The sequence below is a fragment of the Megalops cyprinoides genome, chromosome 17 (genome assembly GCF_013368585.1).
Source record: "Megalops cyprinoides isolate fMegCyp1 chromosome 17, fMegCyp1.pri, whole genome shotgun sequence".
Classification (NCBI taxonomy): domain Eukaryota; kingdom Metazoa; phylum Chordata; class Actinopteri; order Elopiformes; family Megalopidae; genus Megalops; species Megalops cyprinoides.
In genome coordinates this window covers 264,711-288,159 of record NC_050599.1, presented here as the reverse complement: position 1 = coordinate 288,159, position 23,449 = coordinate 264,711, and the positions used below count along the sequence as shown (strand labels likewise).

Here is a 23,449-nt window from a genome sequence, read left to right as displayed (position 1 = left end):
CTGTCTGCTGTCAAAATATCCGAAACCAGGTGTAGTTACGCTGTGGCCCTCTAAGGGTGAAGATATTGTAATCAGTTAACCCCCTTAAGCAAACGTTGCCGCAGGAACTAAATGGTCTTGTAATGTCAAGGAACAAGAAAAAATACAATTACATCAGGCCCATCAGAAAGGACTCAATGGAACGCCAGTGCAGGAGCCATTCGTATGGAATGTGTATTTATAAATTGCTTTCCGAGGTTACTCTACGAGGACGCTAGGTGGCGGTAATGTTGCATTTCAGGATGATGGTTTAAACAGTCGGGTGTAGGATGGCAGGTGTGTGGGTACGGGGAACTTCACGCTTTTTGTCAGCCGCAGGCTGACTCTTTCAAACACAACTAAAATTGCAATAACTATTCTCTATTTGGATTATCACATATCACTACGGGTAATCTATTTTCAAATTATGTTGTCAACTCCACTCTCATTACAATAAATGGGAACAGCCACAGGGCATGTGTGTAAATGAGATTTCAATTTTTGATTTTTAATAAATTTGCAAAAATTTTCAAAAAACGTTTTTGCTTTGTTATTATGGGTTATTGTTTGTAGATCATCAGTCAAAAGAGTACATTTAATCCATTGTAGATTAAGTGTATAACACAACAAAGTGTGCAAAAAGTGAAGGGGTCTGAAAACTTTCTGAAGTCACTGTATTTTGGAAGGTGTTCCAACTAATCTCTTCTCCTTCCCAGCAGGGCTTCCTGCCATCTAACCTCCTGCCTTAGACTGCTGGCCTCTCCGGTCCAGTTTGACCCTTGACTGTGAAAGTTTGATGGCAGTGTGGTGTAGTGGTAAAGAGCAGGGCTTGTAGCCAACTGATTGCTGGTTCTGTTCTGGTTTGATTCCCCACTGGGGCACTGTAGCTGTACCCTTGGGCAAGCTACTTGCCTGTGCAAGTCACCCATTGGTAAGAACATAGCTAAAACTGCAACACTGTAATGGAAGTGTTTTGGAGTACCCCCTTAGGCCCTGCCATATGCATGTCCCTATGCTGGACATGCACAAAGAAGAGGCTACTCAAATCCTCAGTATAAAGATTTCTATGTTTATTGAAGCCACAAGAAAGAGAACACGTTCAAAGGCGTAAGAAGCATGCACTCCTGCTTCTCCCCTGGGACAGTGTTTCTCACTCCCCTCCTCCAAAAACATACCTCACCAGCAATGCTGGCCACAGCCAGGCAACAGGGGTGAATATGGCACAGATATAACACAGCACTGTGATGAATATGGCACAGATATGGCTCACTACAGGGTCTTCATAAGCCTGCACGTAATCGAAGCAGAATATACTAGTGAAGAAATAATTCACCTTGTGTTTCATACTTACCAATAATATAATCAATCAATCAATTTTCACCCCGAAAGCACAAAAGACGAGAAAAATTAGATTAATTATTAAATGCTAGATTCAGATTGTTTAAGGGTTTTTTTTACCAGTGAATTTTATTTTAGAGAGAGGAAGTTTTGCTGAAACTGTTCTTAATCAGCATTAGGGCAGTGTTACTATATCCCTTCTTGGTCACTATACTGTTTATGTTAAGACATGAAAAATAGGAAAAATAGTTTTGCTTGTTTTTTTCAGCATTTTACCCAAACGCCCTCTTTCTGTGTTTTCTCACATGTTCAGACCCCTCCGTTCCATGAAAGCACCAAGCCGCTTGTAACTTTGGATAGACTGGGGGGTGTGGCTTCACACTGGCAGGTAGGGGGGGGGCTCACGCTGGCAGGTGGGGGGGGGGGATCTTCCTCTGGTATCTTCACTGCCATCTCATAGGTGGGCAGGATGCACTGCAAGAGGCACCGAGAGGGACCTGTCAATCATTCATTCCTGGTATCGTCATCATCACCATCATGACAATCATGGCAAGGAGAGTGTGCATCTCGGCAGCTGGGTCTCAGGTGAGTCTCTGCTGGGTCTGTGGGCTGTGGAACTTTTTGATTGCAGCTATCTAAGGGGGCACACAGCCACCTCTGGCAGGGTCCGATTGTTGATGTATCTGTAGCAGTTCCACACACAATTGATCAGGTAGGCCTGTGGGAAACAGGTCTGTAAGATCATTCCCACAGAGAAGAAAATGAGGATGAAGAGCAGCAGACAGCTGGAGTCCAGGGACAGGAGGTTGTCCTTGTAGAAGTCGGGCTTGGAAAACAGGCCACACATTCCCATACAATAACAGTCCACACACTGGGGACATATTACATCACCAGCTCAACCTCAACCTCCTAAAGACATCTATTCTCACTCCAGCTACCAAAACCCTTTCCCCTTGGATCGTCCGGCACGCATACACAGTGTCTCAGACAGTCTCAAGCACCTGTGAGATCAGCACTGTGTCTGGCATGCATGTTCAAATGTGGTCCATAGTGTCCTGTTTGCACAACTTTTCATGCCACTTTATTAGATGCACCTAGTAGGTCACTCTGGATAGGAGTGTCTGTGATCCAGAATTTTATTTTAATTTATTCTGAAATGAGATGTAAAGGAATATACAGTTACAAACTGAGAGGAAAGGGTTTCATTTCTTTCAAACATACAATCAGATAACTGAGAAAAGCTGAAACCATTTAAAACCAGTGCCATCAATAAAATTACTGCTCCAGCCATTGTACAGTTACTGTATGACACACGCTAAAATTAACTGAGAACACTAACCCACCAGCAATTCACTAATTAAAATCCTGAGAAACTATTTTCTGCTTTCAGGAAAGCCTCTTATTTTCCTGATCCTTTGCTGGTTCCAGCATCCAGGCTGACTAGGACAGGTTGTTTGGGATGATACAGAATCTCAGGGCAATATTTCACTGTATGAGCCAAAGGTTGGACTAAACCCAGTTCAAACTTTCATCAAGGCTAAATGGGAGAAACAAAATTTCTCTAATTTCTTATGACAGAAAGGGGGAGTAAGGCATTGGTGATGGACTGACCAGCTGGTCCAGGTAGTCCTTCATCCTGGGCAGGTAGGTGAGTGAGCTGACTACTACCAGGCAGCTCAGAGCAAAGTCAAACAGCTGGTAGCAGGAGAACGGGATGAGCCAGCCATTGCGGTGCAGCGAGGAACAGGGCAAACGCCACCTTTCACACTGGCAGGGATCTGGTATTCACCCAGATCCGGAGGGCGGGCTGGCGGATGGTGCTGAGGTTTGAGGGGTACAGTAGCGGGCAGGTGATGAAAGGATGGGGATGAATGGCTAATGTGTGGGATACAGGCTTCACTCAGCACTGACAGTTTACCCAGCTACCACATAACATTCTTCTAACGTTGCGGTAAGGTTTTACCGAATTACAGAGTGCTGAGAATTCTGTGTCAGCAAGGTCAGCCTTGTGGCCATCCTTCAGAAACCCATCCCCACAAAGAAACAAAGTAGCACATGGAAAGATATCTGCGTTTTCCCTCTGTAAGAACCAACTTTCATATGAGATGAAAAAAAGGTTTTGATGTGCTTGGCATTTGTAAAAGATCCTTCAGTATTTGGAGTTTATGTAACTGGACTTTAGGTGAAATGAGGTAGCCACAGGGTGTACTACCACTACGTTATGACCTCTGACCATGGGTAGAGTTTGTTGAAGGCGTTGCACAGTACAGTATTAAAGCTTGTGGCACTATGCGTGTGCTTGTGACCTGTGTTAAGTGACTGAGCACCACACTGAGGAATGTGAGGTCTACCTCAGCCAGCAGGGACACAGATCACAGGCTCTGCTGATCCTGCTGTCACCGGTGCTGGAAAAGGCCCTGACACCTGTCCGGGAAGGAAATTAACACCTGGCAGCTGGCAGTCAACCACCAAGTTCAGCCGAAACTTTCAGACCTCATTTGATCTCAGACTTTCAGCCTCTTGGAAGTGGGGTGTGTGGGGGGGTTGAGTCTGTCTTCTTTGTGCCAAGAACAACAGTGGGCCAGACCAGAAGGCAGCTCACACTGCTGTGGTACCTGGATCTTGTAGACTCTGCACAAGAGGCTGTGAATGATCCAGGACACCCAGATACTGCTAATATGGTCTCATTTTGACAAGTTAAAACATAATGAGACTAAATCCCAGAGACCAGGGTGCCCACCCCTATTAACCAGCCTGTCTCTGATCACATGACTCTGCAGTCTGACCCTCAGCTTTCAGACTCGGACCGTTATGCAAAGAGAAATGCCTCACTCCCATTTTTGACTGTTAAGCACTGTAGAGCTAGCATTTAACTGCCATACTAAAGTAGTTCAGGTTCAAGACGACTGTGTGGGACCTTGGTTATGTCAAGTAATGTTTCTTGATTAAATACAGAATGTTTTTCATTTTTTTGTTCGTGGACTCTTCTTTAAAAGGAGAGATTTTTGCTTTTCCTTATTTACATTGAATACACTGCCACTATTTTGTGGAGCTGTAAGATTATTTTAATTTAGGCTTTCTAGGAATATTCAAACATGTTAGATATTTATCTTAGATAATTCTTATTGTATACAGTACAATTTGTATATAGCAATGCTTGCAATTTAACAACAAATGAAAATGAAATGAAATTTCCTGTTGGCAGAAGCTCTGGGCAGCCTGTTACTTCTGCTGTCACACATACACCTGCATGATAGTTACCTTTAGTCAGCATACCTACACCTGAATAACGACTACATTTAGTTATCACATCTACACCTGTATGATAATTACTTCAGCTATCACAGCTACACCTGTCTTATGTTTTGTGGCCGACTGTTCACTTGTCAGGTGGCCTGGCATCCTGTCTGAGGTGCGTGCTCTGAGACCTCATACTGGAGGTGGTCAACAGGAGGGACATTATTGGGGTCAGCTACAGATACTGTCAGCGGGATCCCCATCAACAGCTTCACCACCTGCAGGAGAGAGGGAGGGAGAGTGAGGGAGTGGGAAGGGAGAGAGTGAGAAGGGGGGAGGGAGGGAGAGGGACAGGAGGGTGGAGGGGCAGACAGCTGAAAAGAGACGAGTGAAAAAAGACAGTGAGGGAGGGAGAAATATGAGGAGGAAGAACATGAAAGGAAGGCATGGAGTGGATAGAGAGAGGGGTTCCTGAAAGCTATAAGCTGAGGTTTCAAGAAAAAAAATGTAGCGCTGTCCAATTGGGTTGCATCGTCCAGTTGGAACAATCGGTATTTTCATTGGTAAATGCTTGCAAAGCTGCATTGTTGAGGTGCACAGGCTTGAGTGTATATGCTCCACATTCTCCCTGCACATCTCCTGTGTGTCTCAAAGTGTCAGTCATGGCAGCTGGTGTAAAATATAAATTTAGCTAGCTGGGTAGGTTTAGATGGGCAGCTGGCTAGATATCCATCCTGTACTATATACAAACAGCCAGCTAGCTGTCTGGCAAGCTGTCATTTCCAGTGATGTATTCCATTGCTAGGTAAATAAACTATAATCTGTAGGATGTAATCAGCTGAGGTTTTGTAAAATAATCCATTTAGCTGATTAGCTATCTCAAAGACTACAACACTGACAACAATAAGAAACAAAGCTATTGCCTGCTAGTTAGCAGCTATCTGACTGAAGGGCTTAATAGACAGCAAGCCAGCTGTTAGGCCCCCAGATAACTAGGATTCTGTGAAGTTGCATGTCTTTTGCTTTTGGATGCACCTGAAAGTTAGCCAGATAATGTATGATCTAAACAGACCTATAATATTGCTATAATTCTTGTCCCTGTCAGTGCCAGTTTGCTGGTGCACATTAGCCAGCAAGATAATGTTACGCCAACCAAAAGGAAACGTGCACAGGAGCAAAGAGCAAGCAATGTGCAGTTTTACACTCACCATGTAGCAGGTACCGTGTTGGATCGTCCCTGTTCTGACATGACAGCACCTACAGTACCATGTGAGTCTGCAAGCTGAACCAGAGCTGAGAACTGTTCTCCACAGTCTGATCTTAAAGAGATGCATGGTTTTTTATTGCCACAACGGCTAGACCTCTTTGTTTTTGCTCATGCTGTGAATTTGCGATTGTCTTTGTGGCTTGCGAAAAAAGTGCGTTTTCTCAATGAAAGTATTAAATATGGCTCACTGTATCTTCCCAGATTCGCCTTCTGTAGGGCAGTAAATGTTTCAGCTTCAACATGCCGGTTATTTTTATTTTTTTACTTAATCGTGTTGATATCACTTCTGATAAACTGTTATGATGTGCATCACCCCCTCAGGAGTCAACAGCAATATGGAAGCTACTTACCGTACATTTCTTTGAAGTGGTAGCTGTTAGAAGATTAAACAAATGCTGCAGCTGGTAACATGCTCAAAAAAGTGATTATGGTTTCTTATGGGGCCTGACACACTGCACAGTCTAAGGTGTTAATCAGAAATTGTGGTGCACTGAAAGCCCAGCCACAGAGTCGCACTGTACCGATTGTATGCTGGGCTCTGAGCTGCAGAGAGGCCTGTTCTCCTTCTGCTCCTGGTTTCTCACAGAGGCACAGAGCAGCACCGGAGCTGCCCGGTCCCAAAGTTACATCCGTCCCCCTTTTCTCCAGTTACACTCGGTGTGTGTCGGTGTGTGTCGGTAGTAGGAACAGTTATTTCAGTGACCTGATGGTACAGGACATAATCCCATCAAGTCAAAAATGGCGGCTGAATAAGTGTGAGGAAGAAGATTATGGTGGTGCCAAGAAGTTTGTTTTTAACGGGGATGCCAGAATTCATCAAAGCCAATCTCTTACCAAGCTGATAAGATATCTGGATACTTGATAAATGTTTGAACACTTTGATGTAACCTGTAAAGAGACAGGTCAGAAGCCACTGTCCTCAGCATGACTGCTCCCTGACCTGAGCAGAAAGATATGAAGGTGAATATGTTGCAAAATGAGAGAGCTTGTAGACTTAATTTTGAGAACTTGTAGAACAAAAATCTGAACTCGTATGTTTAAATTTTCACTTGTAGAAAAAATGTGAACTTTTGTGTTGAAATTTTCACTAGAAATATTTTCATAGAAAATATTCACACACCCATGTTCTGAATGTGAAGCCACAGAAAAAATATTCACAAATGTGTAGATCATTCTGATGAGTTGTGATAGGCCCTCTCCTTTATATTTAATATTACAATTCCAGGAAAGTGCTTTTAGTAAACTTGAAATTTTTTCCCCCAGGGTATTTCTTGATTCTGATTCTGTTTTGTGTCAGCTCAGATCTGCCCCCTGCTGTACATTATGGACACTACATCATCATCAGTTCCAGCACAACCTGAGGAAGCAGATGCGCCCGACCCCACAGGAAGTCTGTCCCAGGGTTTGCATTTCACCTGAAAATTCAGCTATTGAGGTTCTGAGAACAGTTGTGGTTTGTGCTAAAAACAATCCAACCATGACTTGAACAGAAAATACACAGATGTACTGGTAAAACTACAAATGCACAGTATTTATATTCAGTTCTAACTGCTGATAATGGCTGTGTGACAGAACTCTAAGGGCATGGTGAGTCCCACCCATAGCCACTAGATGGCAGACAAGTAACTCCATCTGATGACATGACACTGCTGGGATACCCCAGGAAAAAGATTATCTGGACTTTTAGACAGGAACAAGGTCCAACTCTCTGCCAAGAGACACAAGATTTTGCTTTTTTCCGCATTAACTCCTCAATTTCTTATCAGCAAAACAGTCTGCAAATAAGGAAATAAGGAACTGCAATACTTTTGCTCAGCAGATGCTTGTATTCATTGGAACTTACACAGTTTACAGTTTGTACATGTTATCCATGCCCAAGGAGCAATGACAACAGCTCACCTGGGAAGCTCAAACCAGTAATCTTTGGGTCACGAGCCATTCCCACTACACCACACTGCTGCCCTGCTCCTCACCACTACACCACACTGCTGCTCCTTACCGCTACACCACACTGCTGCCCTGCTCCTCACCACTACACCACACTGCTGCTCCTTACCGCTACACCACACTGCTGCTCCTTACCGCTACACCACGCTGCTGCTCCTTACAGCTACACCACACTGCTGCTCCTCACCACTACACTACACTGCTGCTCCTCACCGCTACACCACACTGCGGCTCCGCACCGCTACACTACACTGCTGCTCCTCACCGCTACACCACACTGCTGCTCCTCACCGCTACACCACACTGCTGCTCCTCACCGCTACACTACACTGCTGCCTTGCTCCTTACTGCTACATCACACTGCTGCTCCTTACAGCTACACCACACTGCTGCTCCTTACAGCTACACTACACTGCTGCTCCTTACCACTACACCACACTGCTGCTCCGGGATTCTGCGTTCTGAGGCAGTGACACACACAATGATTACATTACACTTTCATTCCAACTTAACAGCACAGGCAAGTCCTTTCACACAAGGGACATATTTCCTTAATGATGAACAAGTAGAATAGAGAGATTTAAACAATTCATAACTTGAAAGTATCCATGCAATTTCTCCCCCAATGCAAAGTAAAAAAATCAACAGCAATTTCAGATATGAGAGGCCGCTAATTATAAGGCTCTTAAACTGGAAATAACCTCATCCCAGCTGCCCCATGGGGCTCTGGCACAGACCAGCATCTCATCATCTGAAGAGACAGCAATCAGCGTAGCTTCCTCTGCATTCCTGCTTTTCCTCTGAAATAGGGACTGAAGGAACCCAAAGGTTTGGTGGCATCATGGAGGACTACAATTCCCATCATGCATTCAAGCAGAAGGAACGCAAATTACAATTCAGATTAAACGTGAGAGGGAGTCTAACCGGGTATTTATTCATAAGGCAACTGTACAATCTCAATTATATAGACTGGCAGGGAATAACATAAAAATCTTGCATGAAGGAACAAATAAAAAAAATCATGCCATGACAATAAAAATTCAAGAGCTATACAAATACTGTATAAACACACCACTGTAAAAACCAAACCGCAGTATTTTCATAGAATCATACACACGTGCACAAATTTAATCCTTGCAAAGAAAAAACGGCAGCAAAAACACGTGGACTGCAAATGGAGAACAGAGGGTCTTGTGTTCAACCTGCAAAAGTTCAAATTCTTTCTTATTTTTTGTAGCCATGCAGGAAAAGGTGAGGTCACCTGATATGTGATTATTTACAGCAAAACAGTTCATATTTTAGCTGTGAGATTTACAGAAACAGGTCAGTTTAATAACCTCATACATTTAAAAGCTATTCATGACAGGTCATTGTATAACAGAAATAAACTTTTCAGCACAGGCAATTTTAATTATCATGTTTTAACCTTGTCTGATGTTAACTTTGCTACAATATCCATGATTAAGTGTGCGTGTGTGTGTGTGTGTGTGTTTGTGTGTGTGTGTGTGTGTGTGCGTGTGTGTGTGTGTGTGTGTGTCTGTGTGTGTGTTTGTGTGCGTGTGTGTGTCTGTGTGTGTGTTTGTGTGCGTGTGTGTCTGTGTGTGTGCGTGTGTGTCTGTGTGTGTGTGTGTGTGTGTGTGTGTGTGTGTGTGTGTGTGTGTGTGTGTGCAGAGGTTTATGCGAGGAACTCCTCCTGTCTCTGGGGTCTCTGGTATCCACTCTGCTGCACATCCAGCGAGTAGCTGCCCTCGTCCTTCTTCTTCATCCTGTAGCCCATGAGAGAGAGCAGAGCCACAGCCAGGATGAGCCCCACCACGCCCCCGGTCAGCACCCCTGCAGAGGAAGGATCAGACGCTGTGTCACAGAGACGCTGTGTCACAGAGACGCTGTGTCACAGAGGCACCGTCTCCAGCTGGCACTGCCCACAGGGGCAGAGTTCACCCTGACACAGCCTGGCTCAGTGCCTGGCACAGAGGTAATCAGTACATGATATAGGTGGGGACTGAATGACAAGGACACGATTTGTTTTTCTAAAATCATTGCAGCATGATTGCATGACACATGCATGAATCATTCATATTCTACAATGATTTAAAAGAGCACTAAATCTATCATTGCTATTGTAATAAAATGATAGATGTATATTTCCAGAAAGCGGCATCTTTTGATGTGAGGAAACAATCTTTGCATCTTAATCCTTGTGAAATCTCCATTGTTACACAAGTATGTAGAGGACATTAGGTGTACAAGCTTCCTTTAAATCCTATCAGTGATCTTTAGATGGTCACAACAGCAGATCTTACCTGCAAGAACTTCCTTCTTCTCCAGAAGGCCCTGGCTCTTTGCCAAACTGCCCACAGGAGAGTCTGTTGTTTCTGCTTCCTCCTCCTTTGTCTTGGGATCAAATGTCAGGTCTGAGTCATCCTGAGAGGTGTGTGGAAATGCACACAGGTGAAAGTGACAGTAAAAAACCTCAGAAATCCACACGACTGCCACAGTGACACAGTAAATCACAGTCATACACATCTGTATATTTTATGACACTGAAAGTATATCTTTGCATTTATTAATAACAAACACCCATAAGTCTACAACTGCTAGAACTATCAGTCTGTTTTGAAAAGAAACTAAGCCGGAGGGGTGAGGCTTGTCTCGCAGCCGGGTCCTCAGCGCGGTTCTTACTGCTGTTTCACTGTCCGTGTTGTGGGCCCTGCCGTGGGGAATGAGCTTCTCCTCCTCGGTGAATATGGACTCAGTGCGTCTCTCAGTTGTGAGAAGTGAGCTGGTCGACATCCCAACCGCACCATCGCCAGACTCGGCGTCGTCTCCAGAGGAGTCCAGGCAGTCGGCCTCCTCCGAGCAGGGTGTGGTGTGTGAGCGAGCTGTCCCCTCCTCCTCCAAGCGGGGCGTGGTGTGTGAGCGAGCTGTCCCCTCCTCCTCCAAGCGGGGCGTGGTGTGTGAGTGAACAGTAGGGGGCGCTGTCCCCTCATCCTCAGGTGGGGTGATCATCGGCTCCCCTACAACCTCATGCTCCACATTCCCAGCAGTGAGTGCAGTGGGAGGGGTCTTGGGTGTGGCTTTTGCATGAGGGGGTGTGGTTATTGGCATGGTTTCTGCTGGACTGGCAGAGACGGCTCGGTGCTGGAGGTCCTCAGGATGAGGGCCGCTGGGTGGGGCCGAGGTGGTGCCGGTCTCCCCCTCAGTGGGGGGGTGGACTCCAGGGGGCTCCCAGTCCCCCGAGCCCGAATTGTCCAGGTCATCACCAGATCCATTCAAGGCCTCCAGGATCATAGGGTCCTGCTGTCAGGCAAACGAGGGAGACAACGTTCAGAAAATGTTCAGAGAACATTAGGTCACAACAAGTAACGCAGGCAGACATGCAGTGGGACACTGGAGTCTGGGCCTCTGGGTTCAAAACCAAGATGGTTTTCTAATGCAGAACTGACTGTGATACTGAGGGGTTACAGAATAAAGCTCCTAACGCTAAACATCTGAGGTCACATACACCCTGTATGTAGAATGAGAGATTACAATCCAAATCTGAAAGGTAGATAACAATCCAAATCTGATAGGTAGATTACAATCCAAACACCGAATGGTAGATTACAATCTAAACGCCGAAAAGGAGATTACAGTTCAAACGCTGAAAGGGAGATTACTGTCTCAAACACACTCTCACTCAGAGACACACTCTCACTCAGACACACACTCTCACTCAGACACACACTCACTCAGAGACACACTCTCACTCAGAGACGGACTCTCACTCAGGGACACACTCTCACTCAGGGACACACTCTCACTCAGGGACGGACTCTCACTCAGGGACGGACTCTCACTCAGAGACACACACTCACTCAGGGACACACTCTCACTCAGAGACACACACAGAGAAACAGCTCCCTGGCTGATGGCTGGTGAATCTCATTTCCCGATTAACTGCTGAGATAAGTGAACAAAGTGGCCTTTGTCTGCAGTAAGAGAATCGGTTGAGATCAATAAATGTTTTATCACTTGACTCTTTCCATAGGACAGAACTAAGATGACCTCTCTGACTGCATACGGTATGTGTGTGAATGAAGTCAAATATTACTTCTGTGCCACTCACTACAGCCCACACAGAGGGCATGTGGACACACAGTTTTATACCAAGGTTACAATGACAGCAGCTCTAATACTGCTCTTCATGGCTTAACCTTGAGGAATCTCTCAGCCAATCGCATGTCTGAAAAGTATCATCATCTAACACTTCAGTCAGCAGCATTCTAAAATCTAGAGCAACTAAGCCCTGGAAGACATACAACGCTGAGCAAACAAGGGCTCTAACAAACAGACCTGTTTCCTATTTCCCCCAAAGCTCAGCCTCATACAGCAGTCTTTCATGCCTCACATTCACCTCTCGTGCGCATGGCTGCAGAGGAATGAAAATAAGCAGCCACAGGCTGAACTTGCTCCTCTAATTCATTCTGATGCTTTTAATACATGTAGCCTTACAAAGAGAAAAGCACAATTTGGCAGAAATACCCTTCTCCTTTCCTCCTCGTTCCATTCTCAGACTGCTCCGACTGCACAGCTGTGCCTGACAGAGGAATCTCTGTGGAGCCAGACCGCGTGTCAGCATTCTGACAGTGACCGCTATGAATCCAGTGCAGGTTTTATTCCTCTGGAGTGGCTGCCCTCTGCCCACAACCTGCCTCTGTGCACAGCAGTCACAGATGATGGTGAGATTTAGTAACTGGCAGAGGTGTGCGAACGCTGCAGTTTTAACCTTGATATGATGTTATACGTGCAGTGCTTCTCAGATGAGATTAACACTTTACACATTAACCCTCTTTTTCAGGTAGCAAAGTGCCACAAAGAGAAATAAAGGGAGACAGAAACTGCTAACCAAAGGAAGCACAAGGGCAGCGGTTAAATGAGCTGGCTGAACAATGGGAAGGGTTATGGTTTATTGTGAACACGGCAAGTGACTGGGTGTGTCTCTGTAAAACCTGACAGTGCCACCCAGCCTCCACCTGTCCGGCTGTTTAAACAGACTCTCAGATGTTCCCCTGGCCCAGTGCACCTCTCCCAAACCCAGAGAAACCCGGGCTCCACAGGACGCCTGCAGGACAACCGCAGGAAACCCACAGGACACCCGGGTCTGCAAGAAACCTGGGCTCTGGGGTTAGGGTTAGGGTTAAACAGCCAGTAAGAACATATGGAGGGATTGGAGCAGGGTCCTGTTTTAATCTGTCCACAAAGGCCCTTTTTGTCTGAAGTACAATATAAATTTACCTCAGTATAAAAGCAGGAATTCTACCTTTTCTGCCCTCAAAAGGGTAGGTTTGTATTTCTCATTCTTCAGCCAGCAGCTCAGCTGGGAGAGTGTAATCGGACTCAGAGCTGAGGACTGGATGCCCGTTCCAGCAACGTGGGACTGACCCCACCCTCCCCAGGGCTGTAGCATGGACAGGTTGCGTTTGGACCTGCTCGTCCCTCAGATCAGAGCTGCACAGTCCAGCTGCCTGGGAGAAGCCTGGAATTCAGCCACACTGCACACGTTTGGTCCCTCTCTGGACTGAGGTGGACTAAATCATAACATGTCAGGCCTTTTATTAACATACACCACAGTTTCCCTTTTCCATCATCAGAACTGAAAAACATGCACTGATGTTCCAAACAGAAGGCAGAGAATCTGCAGGAACACAGCTGGCTGGGACCAATGGGCCGACAAACACAGACACCTGAAATTCTTATGGAACTACCAAAAGTAGCACCAGTAAGCAATTTGTTATACATTTTAACTTCATGAGTTTTAGAGATCTAAAGAGAGACTGATTAGGTCTAGAGGGGAGTATATTCTCAGTCAAAAATAATTTAGCCATCACTAGGCTTCCCAAAAGGAAATCCTTCATCAGCGAGAGATAGCCAAAGCATAAACAAATGCTCCAGAGCAGAGAATCTGCAACCTTTTATACGGAACTGAGAGTAGATACCATGCAGAATTTCAAACAAATTCAGGAAAAATTGCTGGAAGATCGATATGAAGGAAATAAAGTGTTGATCATCATCCAACCCGACCTACCACTCAGAGAAAGAACAGGCACATAGATTTATCACTAAAAACCATGTACGTTATACTTATATATCAGCTCTCGAAATGGAATCTATGGGGTAAACAGACTACATGAACATTACTACATAACCTTCAGCGTGGGTTAAAAAAAAAACTAAAATGATGATTGAAATGATTAAAGATTTAAAGTGTTAATTAAGAATATGAGAATTGCATAGACTACGTAATGAAGTAATTTCATGCATAATTTATAACAAATAATACCGACGGCTCTATAGCCTACATTAAAATCTGTCTGCATTACATTAACCCCGTTAAGACGTCCAATGCTGTTAAAATTACGGAAGCCGTCTGAAGACGTAGAATCGACAGTTATACCCGCCCCTGCGAGTACAATCCATTAGCGTAAAGTAAACGTGTGCTTACAAATCTGTTTCTCGCTCGTTCCCGTTTGCTTATGAGTCCTGGCGTAAGTTTTCATAATAACCCACTTCTTTCGTTTTTGTAAATACCACGCTGCTCAAAGAATCACTCATCACCTGCGAAGGTGTGACGATAGGAAAAGTTCGGTTAAAGTAACTTCAAACTCACCGAAAGCGCAACAGAAAAACAGCCGAAGCACATCAGCAGCATGGCTGTACCTCGCATTTTCATTTTGTCTTATGAATGAGGTGTTATTTCTTGTGACAATACTGAAGACCTATCATCGGAAGCGAGTTATTTCTTATATCTTTCAGTGGCACTGTTACATATCCTGGTGCGCTAATTGTTGAATATCAAACATAATATCACAGATAAGCTCTGATACCGCTCACTCCGCCCACGGTTGACTGACTCAGTGAAGGTGCGTCTGTCCCCGCTCAGAAAGTTTCACAGGCGTGCAGTACAGGTTGACACAAATGGCTGGCAAAGAAACGGACCGTGCTTTTATTGCTACAACTTGTGCTCTTCTTGGTTGGTGACATCCATCTTAAAAGGGAAATAAAGTTTTCAAAAAACAAGAATTATTTGTCGGGGTATCAGTCAGGCAGGGCGCTGAACTGGGGTTTTTTCAGCCTCCCAATGGGCGCGTCAAAGCACGAAAGAGCCAAACTGACATTATTAATAAACTCCGTGATCCTAATGAAAGGCAGCCATCTGATTCCTCACAGAAAATGTGCCACCATTTTCCTGGAGCGAGAGCTGAACTCATATTCTTATACGGATGTGAAAGGGGACACACACACGCACACTCACACTCATGCCAGTTCTTCAGATTCATTCTCGGTTCTACCTCAGTCCCCCCCTAACATCTGCTACTTGTAATACTAACTGTTTATCTGATTATTTCTATCTATTATTTCAATGTGTTCTGGAGTCTGTGATCTCGTGACGGTGATGTATGGCAGTGTGTGTACTTGGCTTCCCTTGGTTTCTAGGCTGTCTACTCGAATGGCGTCATGTTCACACTCAGTGGTCTGGGAGTGTTGTTGAATGGTCTGACACTTGCTCGTTCAGCTTGAATTGATACACTTCTGCACTTTTGTGCTGGAAGTCGCTCTGGATAAGGGCGTGTGCCAAATGCATGTAATGTAATGCAAGTTCTTAAATGATAGCTTTGAAACAGTCCACATATTAATTTCCTGCAACTACACCTTCAAAATTATAGGCATGTGTTAGTGTCCAAAATGATTAGTCTAGCAATGTATGGATTGAATTGTGTACATTCATTCACTCATTTCCAAATTCTACCTGCTTCCATCTATCTGCTTGGCCATCATCTTGTGGGTGTCGATAACTAGGATTGCACCGCCATCTGCTGGCCATGATTGAGGATGTCTCGTTAAAGGTAACCTTGTTCTTCCGTGGTAAGATTGCTCAGAGATAACGCAATCACAAAAAATCATGGTACAATGCATGAAACACATGCTACATAATGGAATTAGTGAAGTTAAATACATTATATTAAAGAATTGGTTAGAGACTAGAGATAGATAGAGACTATGCTAAAATGGTGTCTCCTGGGAGGTAGTGAGTGTGTCTACTGCGTGGATTAATTGGATTTTATGCCAAATAATCAATGATTGTGGATGTAAATGACCCACTTAATTATTAAAAGGTATCAGCAAAATCAGATCATTTACACCTGCCACCCTAACATGGAGCATGTGTTTCCTCTCTTGCCATTAGTTACATATCTTCCAGCAGAAAATGTAACACAGGTTTAGGTGCTACACCTTACAAGCTGTGTACAACACTGTATAAAAACATAATAATTACAATATGTTTCCATCAATGCTGATATAGACTTCCCTTAGTAAAACGCTAATTTAATGAAGAAGAAACTGCACAGCTCATTGGCTGATAACTAGAAGTGATATTGCCATAACTTTAACTGTAAGAATGCGTTGTTGAGACCACAGCAGTAGGTGTTGCATTTACTGTATGGGTGGTGAATAAGGGCAGTTACCAAAAACACAGTTCACTCACTGCACCCATCTGGACATTCCAGTGCCACCTAACACTGGCAGGTGACATGGTGCACAGTCATTCAGCAGACTGTGGTGGGCCCCGCCCTGTCCACAGCACATTAGCTGGGAAAAGAATGGAGCTTTATTACAATTATGACTTTACCCACTCTAATATCCAGCATGTAACTGAACTTGTGCATCTCCTGCCAACACGCCTGCTTACCTCTGTATCGATGTATATGTGACAGATCTCTCCACAGTCTCATGGACAGCGGAAATGCACACCATCTTTCAACAGAGCCTTCAGACCTCCTCCATCACTCTTTAAGCCCATATTATTAGCCATGTCCATGGTGGTGAACTGAAACCATCACTGATAGAGACACAAAAGTCTGTCAGAGTCTGAAAGGCAATGATTTTACACTCCCTCACTAAATGTGTCCTTTAAATATGTGGCACAGCTGTTATAAAATTATTAAGTTGAATATATATTTTAAATTGGCTTAAAATTGGTTACTTTCATCAGTGTCCTGGTGATACATGGTAAATACTGATAGCTGTTCATGGAAGGGAGAACTTTGTGTGAAAGCTGTATGAAACTGAATGAAACCAGGCTTTACAGCGATTGCTGTTGCATTTGATGATTGAAAGGGGAACATGCTGCGACATGCAACGTACCCAGCCAGGAACTCCCGCCTCCCGCTTCATGATGGCTGTTAACATTACCCTACACGTAAACACTAACGCCGTGCAGTGAAAACTGCTTTGAACTCTAGCATTTTATTAATTCAGTTACTGTTTTTTGCATGAAAATAAAGAAAAGTGAATGTCACAAGATCGTTTCTCACAGATTATTTAACGTATTTATTGGGTGGTCTGCTAAGGTCTGCTAAATTAGTAACATTTAACGTGATGGCATGGTTATCACAATCTCTAGCTGTATTTTTGTAATTACTCTTTAGATTTCCGAGAGCATTGCGTTTGATGTGCGCTCTATTTTCACAACTGTGATATTGGACGCCTGCATGATACTTGCTGACCCTGTGTAATCCCATGTAAATAGGGCCTAGTGGAGAGTGTGCTTTATTCGCGCGAGGGTTAGGTGGTCCCGGATCAGCGTGCTTGCTCCGATCCTCATCCCCACTCAGCGTGGGACTCCTCGTGGTAATACCCTTACCTCCGCTAGTGGGGTATCACAGTGTCGACCAATCAGCTCCTCTTTCACAATCAATGAGCTCACTTCTCCTTTCCCAATTGGATCGCTATATTAGGAAAGCAGCTGGGCACTTTATAAAGAAGGTGCCCCGATACAGTTAAAAATTGTACCAAGTACCAAGATACGGAGAGGGTGAATCCGCTTCCTGGGGCTGGGGTTTTTAACTCAGCGTTTGGTTACAGATTCATCATCTCCAAAAACCCAGACACTGTTAAATTACTCAGGTCATCTTCTGAATTGTCCTCTTTTTGTCAGAAGATTGGAAACAATGGCCGCTATCCGTAAGAAGCTGGTGGTTGTGGGAGACGGTGCGTGTGGCAAAACCTGCCTGCTGATTGTATTCAGTAAAGACGAGTTCCCCGAGGTGTACGTGCCCACCGTGTTCGAGAACTACGTGGCCGACATCGAAGTGGACGGCAAGCAAGTGGAGCTGGCCCTTTGGGATACGGCCGGTCAGGAAGATTACGACCGACTTCGTCCGCTGTCCTACCCGGACACCGATGTGATACTGATGTGCTTTTCCGTGGACAGTCCGGATTCGCTGGAAAACATTCCCGAGAAGTGGGTGCCGGAGGTGAAGCACTTCTGTCCAAATGTGCCAATTATTTTAGTTGCCAACAAGAAGGACTTGCGGAATGACGAGAACATCAGAAACGAACTGGCCAGAATGAAGCAGGAACCGGTGAGAAGCGAGGATGGGAGAGCCATGGCTGTGCGTATCGGCGCATACGACTACCTGGAGTGCTCAGCCAAAACCAAGGATGGAGTGCGGGAGGTGTTCGAGACGGCCACCCGCGCAGCTTTACAGAAGATATCCAGGTCGTCTGGGGGCTGTGTGAATTGCTGTACCTTGCTGTAAACTGAATGGGTGGAACTACTCCAATGCGAGAGGTGAAATCGCAAAAAAAATCGTCCATCTGTGCCAAAAGGGTGCAGAGACCTCCCCGACACCGGCCTTTAAGCTCGTCTGTAAAACGCGGTGCGCTTCGCATAGGACGTTAGAAGGGTTTGTAGACCTCTGTCTGCTGTTTGATGGACCTCTGTCGTGGGACCGTGCTGGGGAAGTTTTGTTGACCGTACTGAGAGTATCTGGGACGAAATGTATCATGTTACTCGGCGGTACATTTTGAAGATAAATCCTGCTGCAATTACTACCTAGCTAGCTAGTAAAACGAAAGACTGATGCAACTGGGAAATAATTTGGAAGGACAATTTAGCAGTAAAGAGACACTTTACCTGAACATGCTTCAGATTCTGACGCTTCCTGTACGTCGTGAGTGAACGGAACAGCCGTGGAACAGAACGGAGCATGGTGAAATAAATGGGAACATTTTAAAAGGGTGTGGGGGTTGGGTAATAGCGCAGACTGGTCTGGCGACAAATGCTTCAGCCACCTTGCTTCTATAAACGGGTTGATCAATAAAAACGTGCCTGCTTTGTCTCCGTTTGCAGAGTTTTGTGTACAGTACAGTATTATGGAACTCCAGCTTTTGCCCTGTTGGCTAACCACTTCTTCCGTGTCTTTATGTTGCACAATAACCCGGTGCTAATATGCAGACAAACCTCTACATCAGCGTCCAAACGCAGCGTCCCGAGAAATTATGCTGTGAAGTCTCAAATTTTTTGCTCGAGTGATCTAAGCCGCATTTGGCTGCCATAACAGGACATTGTAATGTACCTCGGTTTTAGTGAGTAAAATAACTTTTGGAGTATTGAAAAGTGTTTGTGTTAAAATGCATTGATTTCTCTCTTGAAGAGAAAGCTAGGAATGTTTCCTGATGTATTTTTCATACTTCTTAAAATGTGTAGTACAATGGTGTTTGCCGTTTAAATTACACTTTGTATGAGATGTTAACAGTAAGCTGTTTAAACAGCTTTTCTGAAACTATTAAACATTTGAGATAAATACTCTTGTGTAACTGAAATAGCGTTTCACAACATTCTCTACGCCACAGAGCATGATACATACAGCACTGTAAATGTGCATGGCTTTGATACTCATTCCATTCACACTAGAGCAGGGGTGGCCAACCCTCTGCATGTTTTAGGTCTCTTCCTGCTCCAACACAGCTGATTCAAATGATCAACTCGTTATGAACTCCTGAAGCTGCTGAATAACAAACTGATCATTTGAATCAGCTGTGTTGGAGCAGGGAGTGATCTAAAACATGCAGGAGTGAGACAAAAAGTCCTTGGTAGTATTTGGTATCCTGTGTTTCCAGGGTGAGGTCGCAGTGTGTTCATTCCTGAAGGTCCTAGTGCTCGAAAGTTTCAGTTGTAAATATGCTTCAAGACTACAGTGTAAACATAGTGTATATGCTTTTTGTTTCAAGACTACCCACTTATTTTTCAGATATTGCATGGCAGAAGTCAGGCTTAAGGCCAGTCATAGCTCCTCTGTTGTTCGTTCTGGTGTAAGTTGCGGGGTTGGGATAAACCGCCTGTAAATGCATTCTCTTATACCCACTGAGTTAAACTTGACTGCAGGTGGTTTTGCGAAGCAGCTCAACAGAACAGCACCAGACAGCAAAGAGCCCATAATCCTTTTGTCTGTTTTTTTTTTTAATCTAAAACTGCAATTACACTTTGTAGTGATCAGAAGATTGATGATTGTCTTGTGTTTGAGTGTTTTCAGCAGAATTGCAGTGAGTGATCACTACCAGCATTGCAGTATGGATGCTGACTGTTTGAGTGAAATTAAAGGCACACATAAAGAATGTTTGTTCTGGTGGGGACACACAGCCTGCAGCTGCTTTCAGTCAGTTTAAAAACATCAAGATCAAAACAAGATGTGGGATGCTGGGGGTGTCACATGACCAGCCTGTCAGTCACACAGCCGTTTGCCTCCTCACATGCCCAGACGTGTCCCAGCTGGAGTGGGACCCGTTCATCAGAGTGCTAACATGGCACATCTCTCCCTCATCAGTGTTTAAGGCTCTGGATAAAGAGGGACCAAGCACCTATGGCCTAGCCTTTTATGTGGTACTCGTTCACATATATGTATTTTTCATTTCGTTTCTGAAATCTAACAATTCCAAGACAGATAGATATATATATAGCTATATATTTCAGTATTTTAAGTAATTTTACATCAACAATTTCATTTTAGCCTTTATCAATGGGAAGAAACCTGAGCTGAGTCTGCAGAACAGAAAGAGGAAACATCCATCCCTCAGCACAACATCATACACACAGGGCCTGCATGCACTGAAATCAGCAGCACTGGAATGCTTTGAATTGTCGCTCACTATTGAGTTTAAGACTCATACAGGAAGCTGTTGTTGTTGATGTTTTTGTTTAAATCAGGAAACGCTAAATCTGTGAGGATGAAAAATCACTGGCTGAGGCCTGCGTGGAGCGGCCAAGCCTGGGCTTTGAGTTGTGGCTCACTGCTGTCCCCAGCTTGTCCCCCCCAGCAGTCAGCTCAGAGGAGCTGGGTCGCTCAGAAGCCGTCTAAACAGCTGTCACATTGTAACTGACAGAAAATGATAGCGTCCATCTTTTCCACACCCCAGAGAGCACGGGGGATAGCGGGAAGGAACCAGACAGAGAGACAGAGAGCATTGAGTAACTTTAATGTTGCAGAGTCACTTCAGACCTCCGCTGTGGTAACAACTTCAAAATTGCTGAAATTCTCTGCTGGAGGGAGAGGTGAGGCTTGAAGAAGACCATTCAGCATACACGTGTGTTACCTGGACACAGTTTCTTAAAGTTTCAGAGATACAATGACATACATGACAACACGCTACGGACAGCTCCTTCACCCCAGTCCTTCAGACGGGGCCTGAAGACGCACCTCTTCAGACTCTACCTGGACTGACCCAGCACACAATTGCTGCCCCCCCCCACCCCCCCCCGCCCATCAGTGCTGTCGTAAATTGCTGTGCTTTTTAAATTGTGCTTTTAAATTTTGTCTCTTGTTGCCGCCTTTACCCTGACGCTCATGTGCCGTTTGAAGTTGTTGAAGTTTGCCGTTCGAAAGTATATCGTACTAGTTGCCCTTTAGGCTGTAATTGTAAAAATCTGATAGTACTGCGTCCTCAAACAGACCTTGGTCTCAGCTGAGAACTGTCTCATTGTGGAACTGTACACATCCTGTCCCCGTACTGTCGCTGTACCTACTGTATGCACTTTTGTAAGTCGCTTTGGATAAAAGTGTCTGCTAAATAAATAAATGTAAAATGTAAATGTAACACTTACAGACATGGGTTTTAATGCACAATGAATTTCAAGTACTATGACAAGAATACCACTTGAAAGGGTTTGATGGCAATGTGAAAAACACAATGTTAAAATCACATATTAATCTATGGCAGATACCCATCTCCACAGTCCTGTTCTCTCACAGGTATGTACCTGTGCGTATAAGACTTGAATTTGATTTTCTATAAATCCTTTGATTATGTTTCTGAGATCAATCTCTGTTAGTATTTATCATATTCCCAACACTCCCCGTAGTTTTTCCCGAGTGAATGTAGTAGTTTAATGAATTGTTGATGTTTTTTTCTTCTAGAAATCCACTTTTCTGTGCATAACACACCAGAAGAAATACAATCTACTCAGAGAGGTGTCAGTCTCTCCACACTTTGATTTATTCCCAGTCCCAGCCTTGCAGTGAGAGATGGGCCCTCTGGGACTCTCCTTGTCAGCCTCAGTACAACAAGCAGAGCTTGCTGATGTCTCCTGGGAACTCAGTCCCTCTCCCAGCATCTGCAAAGAGCTGTTTGCTCATTTTCACTGTCCCCCACAGAGATGTATCAGAAATGTGTCATTGGATTGCTGTCTGCAAATGTATGCATTTGTTTTTGCACCTCACATAATTTCATATATAAATGTTTCCTCAAAATAAAACTGGATTCAAGGGCAGTAATTTGCTACTGATCATGTCTGGATGGACAGACCTTGCTGTCAGATATCCTGAGGATCCTGAGAATATTGGCCTACTTGCATACTGAGGGGGCCATTTTGGCTTCCAAGATTCTCATTTCCTTTTTGGTCAGCAGTGAATGTTGAGGTTTTGATTGTACCCACATATGTAAAATGATTGGACCATGGTAATCAGGCTATACTGCAGTTCAGTTCATCAAAATACATCTGAAGTGGTTCAATTTGTGTGCGCTTTGTGTGTGTGTGCGTGTCTGTGTGCGTGTGTATGCATGCATGTGTGTGTGTAGTTGTGTGTGTGTGTGTGTAGTTGTGTGTATGCATGTATGTGTGTGTGTAGTTGTGTGTGTAGTTGTGTGTGTGTGTGTGTGTGTGTGAGTGTGTGTGTGTGTGTGTGTGTGTGTGTGTGTGTGTGTGTCTGCGTGTGTGTGTGGGTCCCTGCATGCATGTTTATTTAGTGCAGTAGAAATGGCACAAAATGGAAAACTGTTTATCTTTGGGTTTATCTTTGGAAGACACTCCTTTTGGAAATGAGACAGAAGGCAGTCAGCTGAAGCCAAGGCAGAGCCTCACAGCCCGCTGTCTGTGGTGCCTTTTAAGGCTCCGTTTGCAGCTGAGCTTTCCTGTGTTTGATTTCTCACTGCACGAACGTTCCAAACTAGCCAAGACAACCCCTCTCTGCTTTAATTTGTGTCCTGCTGCAATTCCAAAACTGTAAAGCTTTCACATACACTGTAGCTCCACATGAACCAAAACACACTCCAGTTTGCATCAAAGGGTCAAATGAGCATGGTGTGAAAATACCTTATGATCAGACAATGTAGTGTGCTTACTGTCAGATACTTCAGCAATGCACTTGGTGCCTTTTGGCCACAGCTCCTAGTGTTTGTAGAGTGCATTCAGGGGTTAGGGCAGCCGTGTGTTTGCAGTCTGCACACAAGCCCCTCTCTGTGACATCACTGTTCCAGGGAGAACATGTTCTATGGTCGATTTTTGGAAATGAAGCAATACATTGGTGCACTTTCCTCAGTATT

General features: G+C 44.5%; 3 protein-coding genes across 3 annotated transcripts; 1 reads left to right on the top strand and 2 right to left on the bottom strand.

Moving 5' to 3' along the window:
* Positions 1-1,665: 1,665 nt before the first annotated feature.
* Positions 1,666-6,102, bottom strand: LOC118792314 (lysosomal-associated transmembrane protein 4A-like). The gene is made up of 5 exons (XM_036550140.1): positions 6,049-6,102; positions 4,792-4,871; positions 2,968-3,115; positions 2,002-2,182; positions 1,666-1,853 (listed from the first exon to the last, which is right to left on the bottom strand). Exons 1-5 carry the CDS (start codon positions 6,100-6,102, stop codon positions 1,666-1,668), a joined length of 651 nt encoding a protein of 216 aa, XP_036406033.1.
* Positions 6,103-9,482: 3,380 nt separating this feature from the next.
* Positions 9,483-11,098, bottom strand: LOC118792313 (syndecan-1-like). Its single transcript, XM_036550139.1, has 3 exons — positions 10,490-11,098; positions 10,111-10,231; positions 9,483-9,640 (listed from the first exon to the last, which is right to left on the bottom strand). Exons 1-3 carry the CDS (start codon positions 11,096-11,098, stop codon positions 9,483-9,485), a joined length of 888 nt encoding a protein of 295 aa, XP_036406032.1.
* A 6,549-nt stretch (positions 11,099-17,647) lies between these two features.
* On the top strand, positions 17,648-19,125 carry LOC118791965 (rho-related GTP-binding protein RhoB-like). Its single transcript, XM_036549563.1, has one exon. It carries the CDS (start codon positions 17,800-17,802, stop codon positions 18,388-18,390), a length of 591 nt encoding a protein of 196 aa, XP_036405456.1. The 5' UTR covers positions 17,648-17,799; the 3' UTR covers positions 18,391-19,125.
* The last annotated feature ends 4,324 nt before the right edge of the window (positions 19,126-23,449 follow it).